Raw genomic sequence first — 18676 nt, forward strand, 5'->3', positions numbered from 1 at the left:
CAGTTTTCTGTACATGCTCCGGAACTCTCGAAACCGAGGTGATGCAAAACTTTTTTTTGATGTGTGTGTTTCTAGATCCAGCAGTTTAAGTTGGTTCTATAAACATTCAAGGTAGATTTTCACGAGATAGTCTTCAAGCTTCTGTCAGTTCAATTCTTTCCGCGCATTTGTGACATTCTCCCAGTAGTCAAACAAACCTGTCGCCATTCGTGTTGCCTTCCTTTCTATCGTTCACTCTCCCCTGTTAGACCTATTTGATACGGGACCCACATAATTGAGCGTTCCAGAATGGCTCGCACGAATATTTTGTATGCAGTCTTCTTTGTTGGCGGATTGCATTTCCCTAGTATTCTACCAATGGACCGTAGTCTGCCCCCTGCTCTTCCTACGACTGAGCCTGCCTGATCATTCTATTTCATATCCCGACAAATTTTTACACCTAGGTATTTGTTTGAGTTGAACGTTTCACCTGTGACTTGTTGATGTTATAGTCATAGGATATTACGTTTTTCGTTTTTTTAAGTGCAGAATTTTGCATTTCTGAAAATTTAAAGCAAGTAACCAACCTCTGTACCACGTAAAATCTTATCAAGATCAGACTGAACATTTGCGCAGCTTCTTTCAGGTAATACCTTATTATAGATAAATGCATCATCTGAAAAGAGTGTGAGGTTCTCATTAATACTGTCTGCAAACTCACTAACATAACACGAACAGCAAGTGTCCCAATACACTCCCCTGGGGCACAACCGAAATTACTGTGAGATCTATCGATGATTCTCCAAGATATCTTGCTGCGTCCTCCCTACAAAAAAATCCTCAAACCAGACACAAACTTCGCATGATTTCCCCCCCCCCCCCCCCCCCAATAATATTACGCTTTTTATAATAAGCATAGAAGTGGTACCGATTCAAAGGCTTTTCGCAAATCGAGATACACTGTATATGCTTTAGTGAGTTGATCCATAGCTATCAGTACATGATCGATGTTTTCGCAATCCTTGATGGCTGGCATGAAGGAGATCATTCTTTTCGAGATACCTCATTACGTTTGAGCTCAGAATATGTTCTAAGATTCTATAACAAATGGATGTCTAAGGGCACTGATCTGCACTGATCTGTAGTTTTGTGGAGCACTTGTGCTCCTCTTCTTGTATACGGGTGTGACCTGTGCTTCCTTGCAACTACTGGGCACGGTCTTTTGTTCGACGAATCTACGGTGAATTATAAATAAAACAAGGGCTAATTCGCTATGGAGTCTGCTAGAGTTCCATTGGGCGGTGGACCTTTGTTGTATTTTTACTATTTCAACTCTCTCCACGTCACTGACACTAATATTTATTTCATTCATCTCATTGGTACGAGAACATTTGAAAATTTAGTGGGGAAGATTTGCAATAGACGCCACAGTTTTCGTGTTATTCAAGAAAAATATAAAAAAATGACCTTAAACCCCCCACTAGAGAATTTTTAGTATGTTGTTCAGGACATTCCCAGCTACTGCCGTTCAAATATTTACGACTATACTATTTTCCCCTAACTTTTCTTCATCGACTGGACTAATATATATGGGGGAAACAATTTGACTAATGCTTTAAACACCTTGCAATCGTAGTTAAAACCGACTTCGAAACAGACAACTGAACTGCACATTTTCACAGCACAGCATTTTCTTTCTGCAGTCGGTTTTAATAGAAAACCTGTACATTGTTTTGTAAATATATAGCCTTTGTCAGCCATAATGTTTATTAGAGTATCGTGTAAAAAATTGGCTACTTTCTAAGATCTCTAGCAAGCAATGTATATAGACCAGATGTCGACTTTGTTTACGGCGTCGATAAATACAACCACAAAAGGTGAACGATATAGATTTTCTATACAGTGTTGGCGACAGCAACAACAACAACAAAACATGAATGTACTGCTTTAAATGTAATTTAACTAACCTTACTCGACATCGGTATCTTCATCATAGAAAATTCCGCGTGCAGTGTCGTCTCGCAAGGAAGTTTTTTTTATCACGCAAGCACAAATTGTGGAAGTACAGGTACTGAAAAATGTATAGTTCGTCTCCATCACCTTGTCGACCTTCTCTTTTGACAGACGAATTCAAGGATTTCGACAAACACTCTGTGATCTGTATGTGAACCGATGGATCTTCAGAAGACATGTATTCCACCGGATGGTTCAAAAATTCGTGTTCAAACCCATCTTTCTTCAAACTATTGTACGTCTTCCAGGCGTCGGTAATTTCCTTGGTTCCAGGCAGGATAAAGTGCTTAATAATAAGTACTAAATTTCATTTACTTCTCGAATCCACTTAAACTATGAAACACTTCCGAAGCTCACCATCTATACATCCAAACGATATTTGCACAGTTTCGTTCTTCATAAGTTGTCCTTTCCAGTATGTCCTAGTTCTGATTCGAGATTGATCTATTTCTGCAACCTTGTTTATAGGAGTAACGATTAGCCGCCATTAGTCGCAATTATATAACATATCCCACGACAAAACCAATAACAATAGCAAACAGTGTTAGTGGATAATCCAGTTTCTGAAGCTGTGTTTTCCCGTTTATATTCTTTAACCTAGCAAGAAACCAAAATGATACTTTACTATATCGTTATTTACATGAGTCGAGCCACGTGTTTTTTCTTACGTTAGTGTAGCTGGGAAGTCAACGTCGCTCGTATTTGCACCGAGTTTGACACACATTACAGTCCACGCAGTTCTTAATGTCATCAGCCGGCAGCAAATGGTATTCCCAACAGAACTTAAATAATTTTAAACAATGTTTAGTCTTGGAATTACTCCATGTAAGAGAAATACAAGTCGAAACTGTGTCATCTCTATAAAACTCCTGAAATTAGATTTTCAGTTTTCAATGAAAGTCTATATAAACAGTTGCAAAACTCGCAGTTTTTTCGCAACCGCTAAGCAGCTAGCATGTGTACATAAATAGATATCAACCACCTAGACAGTTGCACGCTCGATATATATCATCGTGTTAATTATCGCGGTCTGACATAACAGTCGCGAATCTCGCCTCATTTTTATTACACCCTGTGACTGCAGCTCGACAAGTGGCCAGAAAGTTTGGCGAGAGCGATAGCGAATTGTAATCGTTTATATTGACGTATAGAATTGTTTTTACAAAAAAAAAAAATGGTTCAAATGGTTCTGAGCACTATGGGACTTAACTGCTGTGGTCATCAGTCCCCTAGAACTTAGAACTAATTAAACCTAACTAACCTAAGGACATCACACACATCCATGCCCGAGGCAGGATTCGAACCTGCCACCGTAGCGGTCACGCGGTTCCAGACTGTAGCGCCTAGAACCGCACGGCCACTCCGGCCGGCATTTGTTTTTACAAACGGGAGCATCTGCAGTGCAATAAATTGCAGCAACAAGAAGAAAAAGATACCAAATTTGTCTCTTTTTAGGTTTACTAATGATCCTAGGAGGTGTGAACCGCTACATTACAAAAGTTTATTTACGATTTCTTCACTACACTTCCAGTCAAATCAGTGAACGTGGAACATGGGAAACGTGTAAGGAATGCAATACCTACATTATTGATCGTAGCAGATAAGCTACCACAACTGTAGCTGTAGGAAAAACCACGCAGACGTGATAATAAATGAGCAAAAGCGATAAAACTGCTTCCAAACACGGAAGAACCAATTCCACAACTGTTATTGCATTTGAGCCACAAACGGCAAGAATCTTCAACACATTCGCTTTTGAAACAAAAGTAATTAATTACATTTTCAAAATATTTATGTGTTATGGAGTCGGGTGAGTGTGAAACTGTGCAAAACATAGGCTCCCTACAAAGTAGTTACACGTCAAGGAAAGCACTAGTCATTATCAAAACAGACAACAAAAGAAATATATTCTTCCCACCCATGAAATATATGTTTATATTTTCTTGTTTTCCGTTGAGCATTCGAAAGTATTTCTTCATGGTTAAGTAGTAGCGTATTTCGCTGAATCAGGGAGATTCGGCTGTTTTTACATGTATTTCATGATCATTCATGTCTCTCGATAACTTACTAATGCAGAGAACGCACAAATGTAATAACTATTTCGCTAATTAATTAGAAAGATAATTATAAACAAATTACGATTTTACGGCTGCTTTCTCACCTCTTGGGGCCCTACTGTTGCACCAACTGTCAGACGGTAACAATTTTCACAGCAGGAAGTGTCGCGACTATATGTGATAGACTATGGTAATTACTATGGCTGTATTTGAACACAACTCGATCTATTCGAACAATATACGTCACAGTTCGGGAAAACTCGGGTTCTGTTCTATCTTTTGACTGGCCTGTGATCTAGGTACTTTTATTGGTACTATCCACTGAGGTAAAAAAAGACGGGAGGTGGCATTACATACTTACGCTGTACGTTGTTTTGAAGCCAGAGTGGGCACCATTTTAAGTAGCCCAAAACATTAGCAGTATCCTGTTTTCGAGTGCTTCTTGTTAATTATGAAGAACAATGAAGCTGTTTTTGTTGGTTTGCTCAAGAAATTTGGCTTTTATTAATCTTTTCCGCTTAGGCAGTCAATTTATTTGAAGCGAAGTTTTTCATTCCATACTATTGGACAGCCTCAACTGTTCGCCATTTCAAGTGCACGTTTTCATCTTCTAGCGCGTATGGCATTATGCCATAATAAAGAACCAAATATAAGATAACACAGTACTGGTAATCCAAGAAAATTTACATCCCGAAAAACAGAATGAAAAGCTTAATATGAGGTCGAGGCCTAATTATTGAGAATCTGGACATACGAATGTGCACTTTAAGGCGAATTATGAACTGTAGTATGCTCTGGAAATTCTGACGCTCTTGGAGTATCTATCATCTGATGTCTTATTTCTTTAATGACATAATGTAAAATCTTTTAATATTTTACAAGTACGCACGTACAGGCTTCCTACGTCATCGTAGCTGTGCAAGCGCGGTGACGCCTCTTATCCGGCAACTGCTGAACCGAATCTATTTTTAACAGGTCACGGGAAAATGTTGCGAATTGTGGTTTGAAAAGCGTTATTTTCAAAGTAAATTTCATTTTACGCAAGATGAATTATGTCTGAAAATGTAAGATGAATTTCTTAAATCACAGAACGTTTGACTCATTTAAAAATTAACTCTTTGATGACGAGCCATTTAGAAGAATTTCGAGCCCAGAAGATCAAAGATTTATGCCGGTATTAGAAATTATATTGGCACATTTGTGTGGTGTATCTTAAAATGTAACGTGCGAAAATTATCAATATTTATATGTGAAAGCTTAGCTTCTCTTGCAGCATATTAATCTTAAATACAAATATTATATGCGAAAGCTTTGCTTTTCTAGTAGCAACACTATGTATATTAATTTAAACCATTAACTTTTCCTGCTTGTGTGTTCGCGCTACTTAACATTGATCGTAATACGAAAGTATCCAGCGTACATGTTGCTTCACATCAAAGATTTTTCCAAAACGTGTTTTTTCCCCCTGAGTTTCGTCTTCCAAAGTGCCGGGAAAATCTAGGCCGCTGTATAAAACCATAACCATTCAAACGATTGATAAGTTTTACAGTTCCGAGGAAAAGTATAATGTCACTTAACACGGAAAAAGTTTATTTTCACCCGGCAGAAAGTGTATTTTTAATCGGGAGATATGGGAAAAATCCGGGAGTTTTTTTTTCTTTGTCCACTTATTGTCCGCTTATACACCCCGATGTGATGCTTACAGTGTTTGAAGTTATGCTTACATTGTTTGAAGTTCAGCTACAAACCTTTTCAGATGTTTTACAAAGTAGATGAGCTGATCTACATCTACATCTATACTCTGCAAACCACCTTGAGATGCATGGCAGAGGGTAATTCCCATTGTAACAGTTATTAGGGTTTCTTCCTCTTCCATTCACATATGCAGCATGGGCAGAATGATTTTTTGAATGCGTCTATGCGTGCCGTAATTATTCTAATCTTCGCTTCACAATCCCTACGTGAACAATACATAGGGGAGTTGTAATATATTCCTGGAGCAATCTTTTAAAGGTGGTTATTGGAACTTTGTTAATAGACTTTCTCATGATAATTTACATCCATCTTCAAGAGTCTCCCAATTCAGTTCCTCCAGTATATCAATGACATTCTCCCATGGATTAAACAAACCTGTGACCATGCATGGTGCCCTTCTCTGTATATGTTCAATGCCTGCTGTTGGTCCGGTTGGGTATGACTTTTACAGACTTGAGTAATATTCTAGAACTAGTCGCATGAGTGATTTATAACCAGTCTCCTCTGTAGATTGACGCCATTTCCTCAGTATTCTACCAAAAAACTGAAACTACCACCTGCTTTACCCACGAGTGAACCTATGTCATCATTCCATCCAATATCTCTACAAAGCATTACACCCAGGTATTTGTATGAGTTGGCTGATTCCAACAATGACTCATTGATATTATGGTCATAGGATACTATTTTTTTTCATTTTTTGAAGTGCTGAATTCCTGAACATTTAAAGCAAGTTGCCAATCTTTGCACCAGCCTGAAATCTTATCAATATCTGGTCATATTTGTGGCACACCCGAAGTTACTTCTACATCTGATGATGACTCCATCCAACATAACCTGTTGCATTCTCCCTGCCAAAAAGTCATCAGTCCAGTCACAATTTCACTTGATGACCCATATGATTGTACTTTTGACTATAAACATAGGTGTGGTACTGAGTCAAATGCTTTTTGAAAATCAAGAAATACAGCAGTGGTGTGCACTGTTGGTTAACAATGAGTCTGAGAGGAACCCTGCTTACGAATCTTGAGCAGACCATATAGGCTGGATGGTCTGGCAGTTTGATGTATGTCTCATAAACTAATGGCAGTGACAGTTCATGTTAGTTATCTTTAGTATTAAGCCCTACCCTTTCTTGTTGACCGTGAAGCCAACCAAATATTCTTCCTCAAGCAAAAGGTGTACCATTTATTACCAGGTCTTCGTTGTTCATTAGCCATGGCTGGACAGATTGTGTGAAAGTTACACTCAAGTGATTTACAATATAATGAATTACAGAATAACATCTAAAATTTCTGCAGGAAATGTATATAGACTATGTCATGTTCACTGTGTCCATTCGCTTTCTTCACAGTCAAAGAATTCTTGGACCGAGTATAGTGGGCTTTGTTTGAGGTCTTCAGCAATTTGTTTCTTGACGTTGTCAAGCTTCAGGGTCTGCAGTTCAACAGGTAGTTTGTTGAACATCCTCACAGTGATAATCAGAAAACTCTCTCTTGTTTTGGACATTCAGCAGGTTGATAGATTTATGTCTTCTTTGCTGTAAGTATTATGTTTATGGATGTTATGCCTCTTGCTGTCGGTGTCTAGGTTTTCCCTTATGTGGATGAGGCATAATAATACATTCTCTTCCAGGGAGAGATTCATTAGAAATTGTTCTAGTCTTCTTCTTCTTATCCTTCTTCTTCTGCTTCCCTCTCCCAGCACCTTCCTGCTCGAGCGGGGTCCGCTTTTTGGTTCAGTGCACTTAATTTTTCTTCTGTCTAATGCTTCCTGTGGATTTACACTTCTTGATCTTCAAGCTGCATTTGTAGTGCACAGCCAACATAATTTAGGTGTTCCACATTGTCTGGCTTTCAACAATGAGATAATAGGCTGAGATGATACCTGAAATGTGTTGTGTGCATATCAACAAAATTTCCATTCTTGCATCATATCATTGATTGCAGCCACACTAGCTAGTTGACGAATCATTCAACAGTTGATTTGTTAATTGGAGAAATGTCTAATGATTTTCTCAATATCCACATTTCCATGACACATGAGTGCTCAGCTCTTCTAGGTGTGGGCCAACACTTGATACCATAGAATGCACTTGGACTCTCCATTGTATGGTATATCTTTGATTTTTAGGTGGATAGACATCTTCTTATCACAAAGAACACCTTTGACATCTCTGAATCATGTCCAGGTCAGTCTGATTCTTGCTCACACATCCTCATTCACATAACCATCACTCTGTATTTGAGAACATAGTTATTGGAATGTATCCACCTTGGCAAGAGGAGCTCCATTAATTTGTATAGTTCCAGGAGATGAAATCTTTCTGAGGTACTCAGTCTTTCGGATCTTTAAACAGATGCCAAATCTTTGTAGATGATCATACAATGTTTTGACTTGAGTTTCAAAATCTTCACTGGTGTCTTCCACAAGTGTCACATTATTTGCATATAGCATTGTCTGCAATAGATTTTCTGTAAGTTGCACATTATGGTATCCACAACAGTAACAGAGAGCAGTGTCAGTCAGCTGTGCAGAGCATCACACCTGTCTGGTAGTGTTTTTGTATTGCAGTTTTGTCCAGTTTATGTAAGTGTCAGGAACTTGAAGAGTGTGAAGAGCATACCAAGTCATCTGATGTACTCGATCAAATGCCCTCTTAGTGTTAAAAATGGCAATATGTAGTGGCTGTATTTCTTGTGGAATTTCTCCATCAGCTGGCACACAGCAAAGCTTGCAACTATCCTGCCACATCCCTTCACAAACCCACATTAATTTATTGACAGTTGCATTACTTTCTGCAGCCTGTCATCTATTACACCTATGCTATTTAATATTGGCAATTGTCATGTGGTTGGAGTGAAGTAGAATCCTTTAATCAGTACAAGATTCAAAATTGCTACATAGTTTAACTGTCACCCTACACTTAATGGTACTGCTATTTGGCTGGCATTGCTGCATCTACCCATTCTTATACAGACACTGACAAGGATGAAGACAAAAACTGGCTTTTAGCATTAGCATCAGGTTCATTCTTTGTTTGCCATATTTTCTGTCTCACAAAGATGTGACTGGCCTTTCCTAAAATTTTATCCACTGCAGCAGGTTGAATAAGGCACTTAACTACAGAAAAGTGAAGAATTACATCTTTGTCTCAAGACAAGAGGGTTTAAAAAATTGTAAAGAACTCAGCAGCTGTGAATGGCAGTTGCCTGATTCCTCTAACAGCTGTATACTGCACATTATGTTTTCCTCATAGAGGAAAGTTAGATTATTTGCCCATAAGAATGTGAGTTCACAGTGTGTCTTCCGTCCAAAAGACTGCAACTGACCATAGAAGATAGAATATGGCTTTTGTAGAACAAGAATAAGATTACTCAGCAATTTTTTTCAGTCATGGCCCTCAAACTTCATGACTGTGCAGGAGGCAACAGCAGCAGGCTCTCTTTTTAATGAACCACTGTTGCTAAATTCTTCATTTGTGTGGCCATAGTGTTATAGTTGCTTTACAATTTTAAATACCTTTAACACTTCTTGTGCAGGCAGGACCTGTGTGCACGTGTTAATGCATGCAGTACATTGGGAGTGGCACACGTCGCCGGCATGTGCCAGCCTGAACGCAGCTGCAGTGTCAACGAGGACAACGGTCTCACTGTTGCACACACCATTGCACATGAGCTTGGACACAAGTAAGCCTTGGCCCACTGTGGCCTGTGGCCAGCAGTAAACTACTATCGCACCCAGGAAGACCTCTCCAGATCAGTAACATCAGGTGCCTGCTGTCCGCAGCTTTGGCATGTACCACGACTCCGAGAGCATGGGCTGCGAACGCGGCGATGGCCACACCATGCACGTGATGACTCCCAGCTTCGAGTCGGATAGCGTCGACGTCTCGTGGTCGGAGTGCAGCCGCAGAGACATCACTGCATTCCTTGAGTAAGTTTCTGGCAATGCAGCACAGAGCATATTATGCAGAAACCACACTGTTAATAAATTTAAAGGGCAGTATCAAGACTCCAATGAAGACTGAGCCACAGTGTGGGGACAACACAGCATTATGATGACTTGACACTGCCATTCTCTGACCTATCCATATGCTATGTCAGACATGGGATTGTGTTGTGTAGATAACAGTGATGAGGTTTCATTAATTACAGTGTCATATTTGATTTTTTATCTAGATTATGTACTGGAATAGAAGGGGGATGTAGAACCCTGTGTCATCAAATGTGGTGCATCCCACAAAAACATTGAGAAGTGTTGCAAAGGAAACATTGACAACTCATGAACAGTCTTACAAGTGCCTTCTGAACTCATATAAGACACTTGTCCACTCAAGACTTAACATTCACATTTCTTAAAGAAAAACTTTCAAATTAGACAACTGTGGTCCCCTTTCTGAACCTACTAGGCACACACCAGGTGACCTTTAATTTACTCAGCAAGGAATTGTGAAGAGAAATATAACCCACAGCTGTTTTTCAGTTATCTACCAAGTTACAGGGAAGAAAAACTATCTGGTTAAGACAAATTATAATCAAAGACTCCATTAAAATTGAAATAACTGCTGTGATTTTTGAAAAAATGAGTTCCTATTCGGAAAAAGTTTACCATATTTATGAGAGCACCATGCTTCCTAAAATCAAACAAGTCGTACTTCCAGACAATTAGTAAAAGAAGTGATTTGTCCTATGATGTTACAGAGTAACATGAAACTCCAGATATTACCATAATTCTTCTCATGAATGTGTAAAATTAAGTTATTAACAGTAAAAATGTCCATAATCAGTTTTTATAGATATTCAATGCTGATCATAGTATTTGTGCAAAACTTACAACTTACAAATGAAAGAAACAACATATGCTACCTTCTGTACTTACCCTTCTTTTTTTCAAAACTGATATAGTGCACTCACAAAGCTCTGTGGGCTGGTAGAGGGAACAAGAAAAATAGAGGAAAAGAAAGAAAGATTGTGAGTTTGTGTCCAGTAATACTGATATAGAGCAGTAGCTTGATAGTAGTTGAAGGCAAGTGACTTGCATAAAGTTATTTAACACAAGTAGGTACAGTATAACAAAAATCATTACACATAATCTTTAGTTATTGGACAAGAATATCTGAAGCTGCAATGTATCAAAACCAACAGAATAGTTCAGAACCTGCACAGATTAATTAGGAGCCTCCAGGAAATAGGAACCCAAGAGAAGAACAGGCCATATTATAATTTTTCATGACACCAGGAAAAGTTAAACACATCAAATAAAAATTGGAAATGTCTGGTGTGACCACCATTAATTTACATTTTTAACTTTCATTTATTATTGCTTTTTTTCAATTTCTACATTGTTTCCAGCTTGTTTGAAATCTTTCTACTGTAGATTAGTTATTTTTAGCATAGGACAGTTACTGAAACATATGGATGAAATTCATAAAATTTTCAAGTTTATGTATGTTTTTTTGTAGTATATTTTTGTACTTGGAAATAATGGGAAGAGTTAACTTTTTTTTTTAGACAGCATAAAGTAGATGTTAAATCCTGATAATATATGTGTACCTAACACAGTTCCATGTTTATACTTATATCATGAGATTTTAATTTCATTGTGTTCCTAACTTTAAAAAGTTTGTTAGTAAACAATTGTATGAATGTTCATGTTCTGTAGTAGATCTGTGCAGCTTAATGTTCATTAATCTGTGCAGCAAAGGGTTAGGCAGCTGTCTTGAAGATGAACCAACACAGCAGGATTACACCTATCCAGATGTTCCAACTGGTGCTATCTACAGTGTGGAGCAGCAGTGTGATCTTATGTTCTCCACACATAATGCTACTCTGTGTTCAGCAACTCTCGAGGAGGTAATATTAGGGGAGTTTTTGTTTTACTTTTTAAAGAAGCAAATTTAAAAAAAGAGCTACTGAAGCCAACTTCTCTACTTTTCAGGTTTCTATTTTCCCACTCTTATATTAGCTTCACAGCAAATTAACTTCAACTTAAATTTGATCTTCATCGTAAACATTAGTGATGTCTAACTGTGAGTCAGATTTAATGAAGAGGCTACAGAAAGCCTGAATGCTAATGAGAGAAGGAAGAATTCCTCCACTTTGTGCTAAGAATGAACCACACATCTAGGATCAAGGATGGAGATTTATACTATGCATGTAAAGGACAAGGAGAAAAAACACTTCTTATGCTTTAGCTGAGTTTGTATTTCATCTCTGACAAACGTAACTTCACATTTAAACATATTGCAATTATGAAGTTTCTCTAGGTTGATCTAAGTTCCTAAAAACTTTTCTGCACAGAAAATCTATCTAAATGTTACTTACACCATACCTACAATTCATTGCTGTCTTCCAGTAAGAGGTCGCTGACAGTGAGTACACAAGGTGGTGTCAGTGCATTTTGGGACTGAATAGTTGCATTCTTGGTACAGTTAGAAATACAGAAAATGTCACAAGTGTAGCCAGGCTGTGAAATAAAAATCAAGACAAGTGATAAATTATATTTATGCACAAAGTTGCTGAATATGATTTTATATTGCAGAAAAAAAACAATATTAACATAGACCCACTGTAAATGCAAGAGGTTTGAACATTTCATTGTAACACATAACAACAGTGTAGCAAATATTTTTGCTACATAAATACAAGTACAAATGTTTTATTCCACCTTTGAGCATATTTACATGCAATTGGTGTCATCAGTGTTTACACAACAACAACAACAGCAACAATATTATTAATAATAATCATAATAATAATAATAATATAAACTTCAACATGACAGATGTCATTAACTACAATATAATAGTCCAAGAAGGATACAATACATATTTATGCAAATGTCAATAACAACAAGAAGTTTCGTAACAGATCAATTACAAGATAAGTGAACTACATAGTTCAGTGAATGACAAATAAATAATCAGACAATAATTAACGATAAGTATATGAAACAAAAATAAAATAGTTCCACACTGTGGCATATGTGCAGTTTGCCATTAATTTATTGTTCATTCTCATAAGGAAAGTGGGTCACTTGTCACATACTCAAGGAACTCTTGAGCACAGTAAATTTCTTTACTTTATATACACCTCGAAGAAGTAATTTTAACTTTATTTACTAGCACTGTGTCGGCATTTTCAGGTAATTTGTTGAAGTAACAGGACTTAGATATTTGTGACTGTTATGAGTCTTTGCAAGCCTAGCATATGATATATTAATTGTATGTCCACTTCTTACATTATTGTCATAAACTGTCTCCTTAAGTCAAATTTGCTCAGATTCTCTTTAACGGGGACAATGCAATTGTAAATATATAGGCCAGGCACTGTCATTATATTTAGTTTCTTAAAATAATCTCAACATGACTCATATGGGCATTTAGCATCAACAGGGCCATATCACTAAGTCCAGCTGGCAACCTCTTCTCCTGACAAATAAAAGTTTATTCACAGTGCTTGCTCATATGTTCCTGGAAGAGCAGAAAGCAGATTGACTGTGTGGTAACTTATGACTTGCTCTTGAAATAAACTTCTTGCAAAATGAAATTGTTCTCACAGTTAGTCATATCCTCTTTAAAGTTGCTTCTTTTTCTACTGTGAGCTGATTTTAAGTATATTCATTACATTTTATGCATTTGTTAGTGAATGACCTGGTTACACAAATTACAAACCAAAAACCTGAATTCTGAAGTTGAGCATCACTTCTACATAAAATTTTAAATCATTATTCCGAATGAATTTACCACTAACTTTACTGTGTGAAAAGGAAAATTTACTTTAGAGAACTGTAAAACTGAGGCACAATGGATAGCCAGTTCTTATCTTCAAGAAGCAAAATTAAACACGAATTAGAAGCTTAGATAGGAATGAATGGAAAAAGATCAAAATCTGGAACAGCCAGAGGGGGAATTAAACCCTCTTTCTGAAAGTGGATACAGTACTTTAAGCTCTGTGACACTTCGATTAGTATGTGTATTTTCATCTTATGTCACAATTTCAACAGTAATCTCTGTTGTTATTGAGGATGTGAGAGATTATATTACTATCAAGACTAAAATGAATATCTCTTTTAGGATTTTACATTATATTGGGTTTTAAGTGGGATATTTCTTATTGATTAACTTGCAAATAATAAACCAATTACTGTCTAATACTACACATTTTGTGGACTGATTAACTATTGAAATGTGACCTGGATTCCAACAGAAAATAATCATAAGGGAATGCAGCCTTTTAAGACAAATTTCACTGATGAACTCTTCTGAAGTAAATAGTAGAGTAACGTCATAATCTTGAAGCAGTATCAGCTTCCAGTAAAGATGATGAGAAGGACATTTGTCAAGACTTGGTTAGAAGATTATTCTATTATTCAGCTAATATCTCAAGAAGTGTTCATCAGGGAAAGAATTGTAAGTCTTCATGGCAATGTGCCTGTCCAAAAATAGCTTTGGCAACAAGAAAATTGAATGCTATGAAGTAAAAAAATTCATTCATACATCATATTCTGTAAATCCTATCATTAAGGAGAGCCTTCAGAAGTGTGATACACATGAAGCTACACTTTGATGGGCAGAATGAACCACCATTGCTAGCAGCTTCTGTAAAGCATACTAACAACAAATTATGACTAGTACTAATCTACTGAAACTGATATATATCTCATGATGATTACCTGACATTGTCAGCTGTATTGGAGGTGATCTCAGAATCCAAACAACATTGCTTTTGTTATTACAGAAGTTTATTAGCCCAGATCGCATAAAGCACATAATGATTACCATTTTCAGTGGAATTAATTCACAATCATCAGATAATTTGTATGGAAAAATAATTGTACAGGACCAAACCATTTTGTCAACTGTTCACATTAATTGGGCACAACTTACAGAGACAACGTTCCATAGTAGTATTTCTCATCAAACAATAAGAGAATAGCTGTGTGAACAGTGCACAATAGTGACAAATAAAGTACATAAGAGGTGTATAAAATGTTTTCATGCCGTGTCCGATGTTTACTGTCAGCTGTCAACAAGAACACAACATGAAAACATTTTATACACCTCTTATGTACTTTATTTGTAACTATTTTTCACTGTTCACACAGATATTATTTTACTGTTCGAAGAGAGATGGTACTATGGAATGTAGTTTCTGTAAGTTGTGTAATCATTGTGTATTTTTGTGTAAGATCTGGGCAAATAAACTTCTGTAATAAGAACAACAGTGTTTTGATATATATGTTATACATGACATATTAATCCCCATAAATCTACCTGATGATGGAGATTGAAACCTTCAATACACACTTTGGGAATAAATAAACAGTGACTGACAGCACTGAACTTGTTGTTTCACTCAGTAAAACCCCATTCTGTGCCCTAGAGAGAGTTGTCTATATGGAAATTATTTCTGTTTCTAATATAGTGTTTGTGAAGTACTGAGTTCATCTTAAACTTACTCTTGTTGTTAAACACAAATATAATTTGGGAGTTTATATTGACATGTAAGTGTAAGAGTCCGTAGGCCCCTGAAGTTCTACAAGACGTACTTCTATAGAGTAAATACTCTTTTGACCATAGTCTAACTGCCCCAGAAGATTATACCATAGGTCAGAGTTGATTGAAAGTATGCTAGCAATTGCGTATGTGGGTCAACACAATGAGAGATGTTTCTGAGTACAAAGCAGTCAGAACTGAGCTATCTGATTAAAGTATTAACATGCTGGTGCCAACTCAGTTTGTTATCCATTTGGATGCCCAAGAACTTCACTGATGGAAACTCTTCTAGTGTATGCCCATTGGTTTTTATTTTTGCTGCCTGTAGGTTATCTGTATGTGTTTCAATTGCATAATATTATTGTTTGCAAGATGAAAGGTGAAGCTGTTGCCTGTGAATCAGTAGTAAGCCTGTTTTATTATCCTCTTTCACTGTGTGTGATATAGTTGTGTTTGGGCCCTTTATCAAAAGACTTGTTGACCTCTTCACCAGGTTTGTGACTGAATAATGTTTTGAACCCATTGAAGTGGTTATGCCAACAATAATAGATGTGTATTTTACATACCATTCAGAATTGCACTTCAGGACCAGAATCTTTCACTGGAAACAAAATCTACTGAATCTGCTGGCTTAAACAAACTATCATGAACAGTAGCTACATTTTTTTTTCCTAAAATGCAAAATCTTTCACTGGCAGTCCAAGAACATATCACCTTGCTCTTATATTTCTGTCTTGTATGGTTTTAGATATTACGCTCAATTTTTCTCAAAAGGTTGATATAACCATACTGTTGCCTCTGCTGTATGTTCTACTTACTGGCTGTTGTCACTAACTATACTCACAGATATCCATACTTATTGTATCGCTTACATTTTGTTTATAATTCTAGGAATATAAATGTATTTTTCATGATTTATTATACATCTGTTAATGAAAAATTGATTCATTCTTCTAGGAATTTACAATTTTTTTTAAAAAATGTTAACAAGTAAAACAAGACAACATTCATGTGCCCAGGATTCTAAAATCTTCACCACATCAGTGCACTGACTACCAACATTTTATAGTGTTTGATAAGCTGTCATTGATTAAAAGAACAGTAACATATATTTTTATATCTACAATGTTGGAATGCAAATAATTTCACAGGACATTGAAACACATGAAACATTACCATCTGAAGGCATTAGACTGGAAGAATGTCGCAAATAACTTGTACTAAAAACATGGTGGGGCCACTTATGTCCTTTTAGTTGCGCTATTTTACTGAGCTGGTGTGTTTCCTGGAAATAAGTTTCCTTAGTGATCAAGTTGTCAAATTTAAGGCATTTTGCAGTGAACTATTTTTTTTTAATTCCAACAAATGCATATACTCTAAATTTGCTTTAGCTGGCACACAATTCTCTAATTAGAAGTCTGCCATTTTTCTCTGCTCCTAAATGGATTTTTCTGCTGATGATTAAACTCAGTTGCAGCTGAGCTGTCAACTACACAATCGCTATATAAGACGCAAAAATAATTCCATGTAGATTTGCCTCATTTTCTAGGGTTCAAACTTGAGTCATGTACTCTAGTGCATAATGTTCAGTCACTGCACAAGGAAGAGCTTTGGAACCCAAACCAGTTCAAAATAAAATTAAAAGCATACCTCATTATCCACTCCTACAAATTACCTGATTATTTAGATTGAATGACTGTTAGTTTTATGGACAGTAGCAGTGTACCTTGTAAAGCTCCGTGACAGTTGGTAATGTATAGCAAACAGGGCTCTGTATTTGCAAATGTAGCTGACTAGTTTCATTAAAATAGCTTTGTAGTCAAGTAAATATTAAGCTACCAATAGGAAATAAACAGCAGCTGTTTAATATATATGAGGAAGCAGCAGCCTGTTTCAAGGTAGCAGCTTTCTTCATAATTTCCTTGCTTAAATTACACTAGCATACCATCAAATCATAATTAGCAGCATAGTGTTACATTCCTTGTTCTTAAGCATGAACTGAAAACAAACTAATTAGATCCAAAAGTAACGATTTTTTATATGTTATGTATGCTTCAAGTACTGCATGAAGCATGTTGCAATTATTATTATTATTATTATTGTTGTTGTTGTTGTTGTTGTTGTTGTTGTTGTTACTAGAACAAGTGGTGTCACATTCATAATTTGTGCTTAGTTTGTGTCATCTGTTTTGTTGAGAACTGTTCTGCATATCTGACTGATGCAAGTATCCAGAGTTCTTGCTGGAGTTTGCTAGTATCTAACTTACAGTTTGTGGATGGTATTTTTAAGAAGAACTGCACTTTAACAAAAATTTGTACTCCATTTCAAAACATTGAACTCACAAACTAGCTGTCAGAAAACTCAGCACATTTGCTATATCTGCATCTACATCTACATACATACTCTGCAAGCCACCACATAGTGCATAGAGGAGGGCACCTTGTACCATGACCAGTCATTTCCTTTCGTGTTCCACTCGCTAATAGAACAAGAGAAAAACAGCTGTCTGCATGCCTTCAAATGACCCCTAATTTCTCATACTTTCTAAATCCATGCTGATTTATAGATAGAAGCTTTTCCATTTTGAGGAAATTTATTATATGAGAACTGAGAACATGTTTGAGAATTCTGCAGCAAACTGATGTTGAGCATATAGTCTATAATTTTGCATATCCATTCTTTTACCCTTCTTATATAGAAGAGTCATGTGCACTTTTTTCTATTTGGTTGGCACTTTGCACTGGGTGAGAAGATCGTGATAAATGCAAGCTAAGTGAGGGGCCAATGCAGTAGTGTACTGTCTGTAAAACAGGACTGAGATTCCATCTGTACTGACAACTTATTTGTTTTCAACTCCTTTAGTTGCTTCTCTTTGCCAGGGGTAGCCTTGTATATGTCCTCCATATGGGAGTCGGAGCAGTGATTAAATGATGGTGCATATGTATGATCTTCCTGCATGAATGATTTCTTAAACACGAAATGTAAAATTTCAGCTTTTCTTTTGCTGTCTTCTGTTGCCACACCAGACTGATCAATGAGTAACTATATAGAAGCCTTCAACATGCTTAGCAATTTTATGTAGGACCAGAATTTTCTTTGGTTCTTGGCAATATCTTTTAGTAAAATGTGATAGTGGTAGTTGCTGTATTCGTTGCTCATGGAGCTTTTTACAGACACATGAATTTCTATTAACTTTTGCCTGTCGTCATTTGTGTGTTCTTTTTTTAACCAAGAATCCGACTGTCTCTGCTTCCCAAATGTTTTCAAATTTTATTGTTAAACTGCAGTGGGTCTTGCCCTTCCTTAATCCACTTACTCAGTGCATACTTCTCCACAGTGCAATTCACAATCCGTTTAAATTTTTCTTGTAATT

General features: G+C 36.7%; 1 protein-coding gene across 1 annotated transcript in view; it reads left to right on the forward strand.

Annotated features, from left to right (window-relative positions):
• LOC124805111 (A disintegrin and metalloproteinase with thrombospondin motifs 7-like) overlaps positions 1-18676 on the forward strand; it is a 267102-nt gene that overhangs the window by 108504 nt on the left and 139922 nt on the right. Inside the window, exons 3-5 of the mRNA XM_047265562.1 lie at positions 9347-9493; positions 9594-9740; positions 11506-11659. Of these exons, the coding sequence (XP_047121518.1) occupies positions 9347-9493; positions 9594-9740; positions 11506-11659 (448 nt within the window). The remainder of the gene's footprint in view (positions 1-9346; positions 9494-9593; positions 9741-11505; positions 11660-18676) is intronic.

This window comes from Schistocerca piceifrons, chromosome 7 (assembly GCF_021461385.2).
Source record: "Schistocerca piceifrons isolate TAMUIC-IGC-003096 chromosome 7, iqSchPice1.1, whole genome shotgun sequence".
Classification (NCBI taxonomy): domain Eukaryota; kingdom Metazoa; phylum Arthropoda; class Insecta; order Orthoptera; family Acrididae; genus Schistocerca; species Schistocerca piceifrons.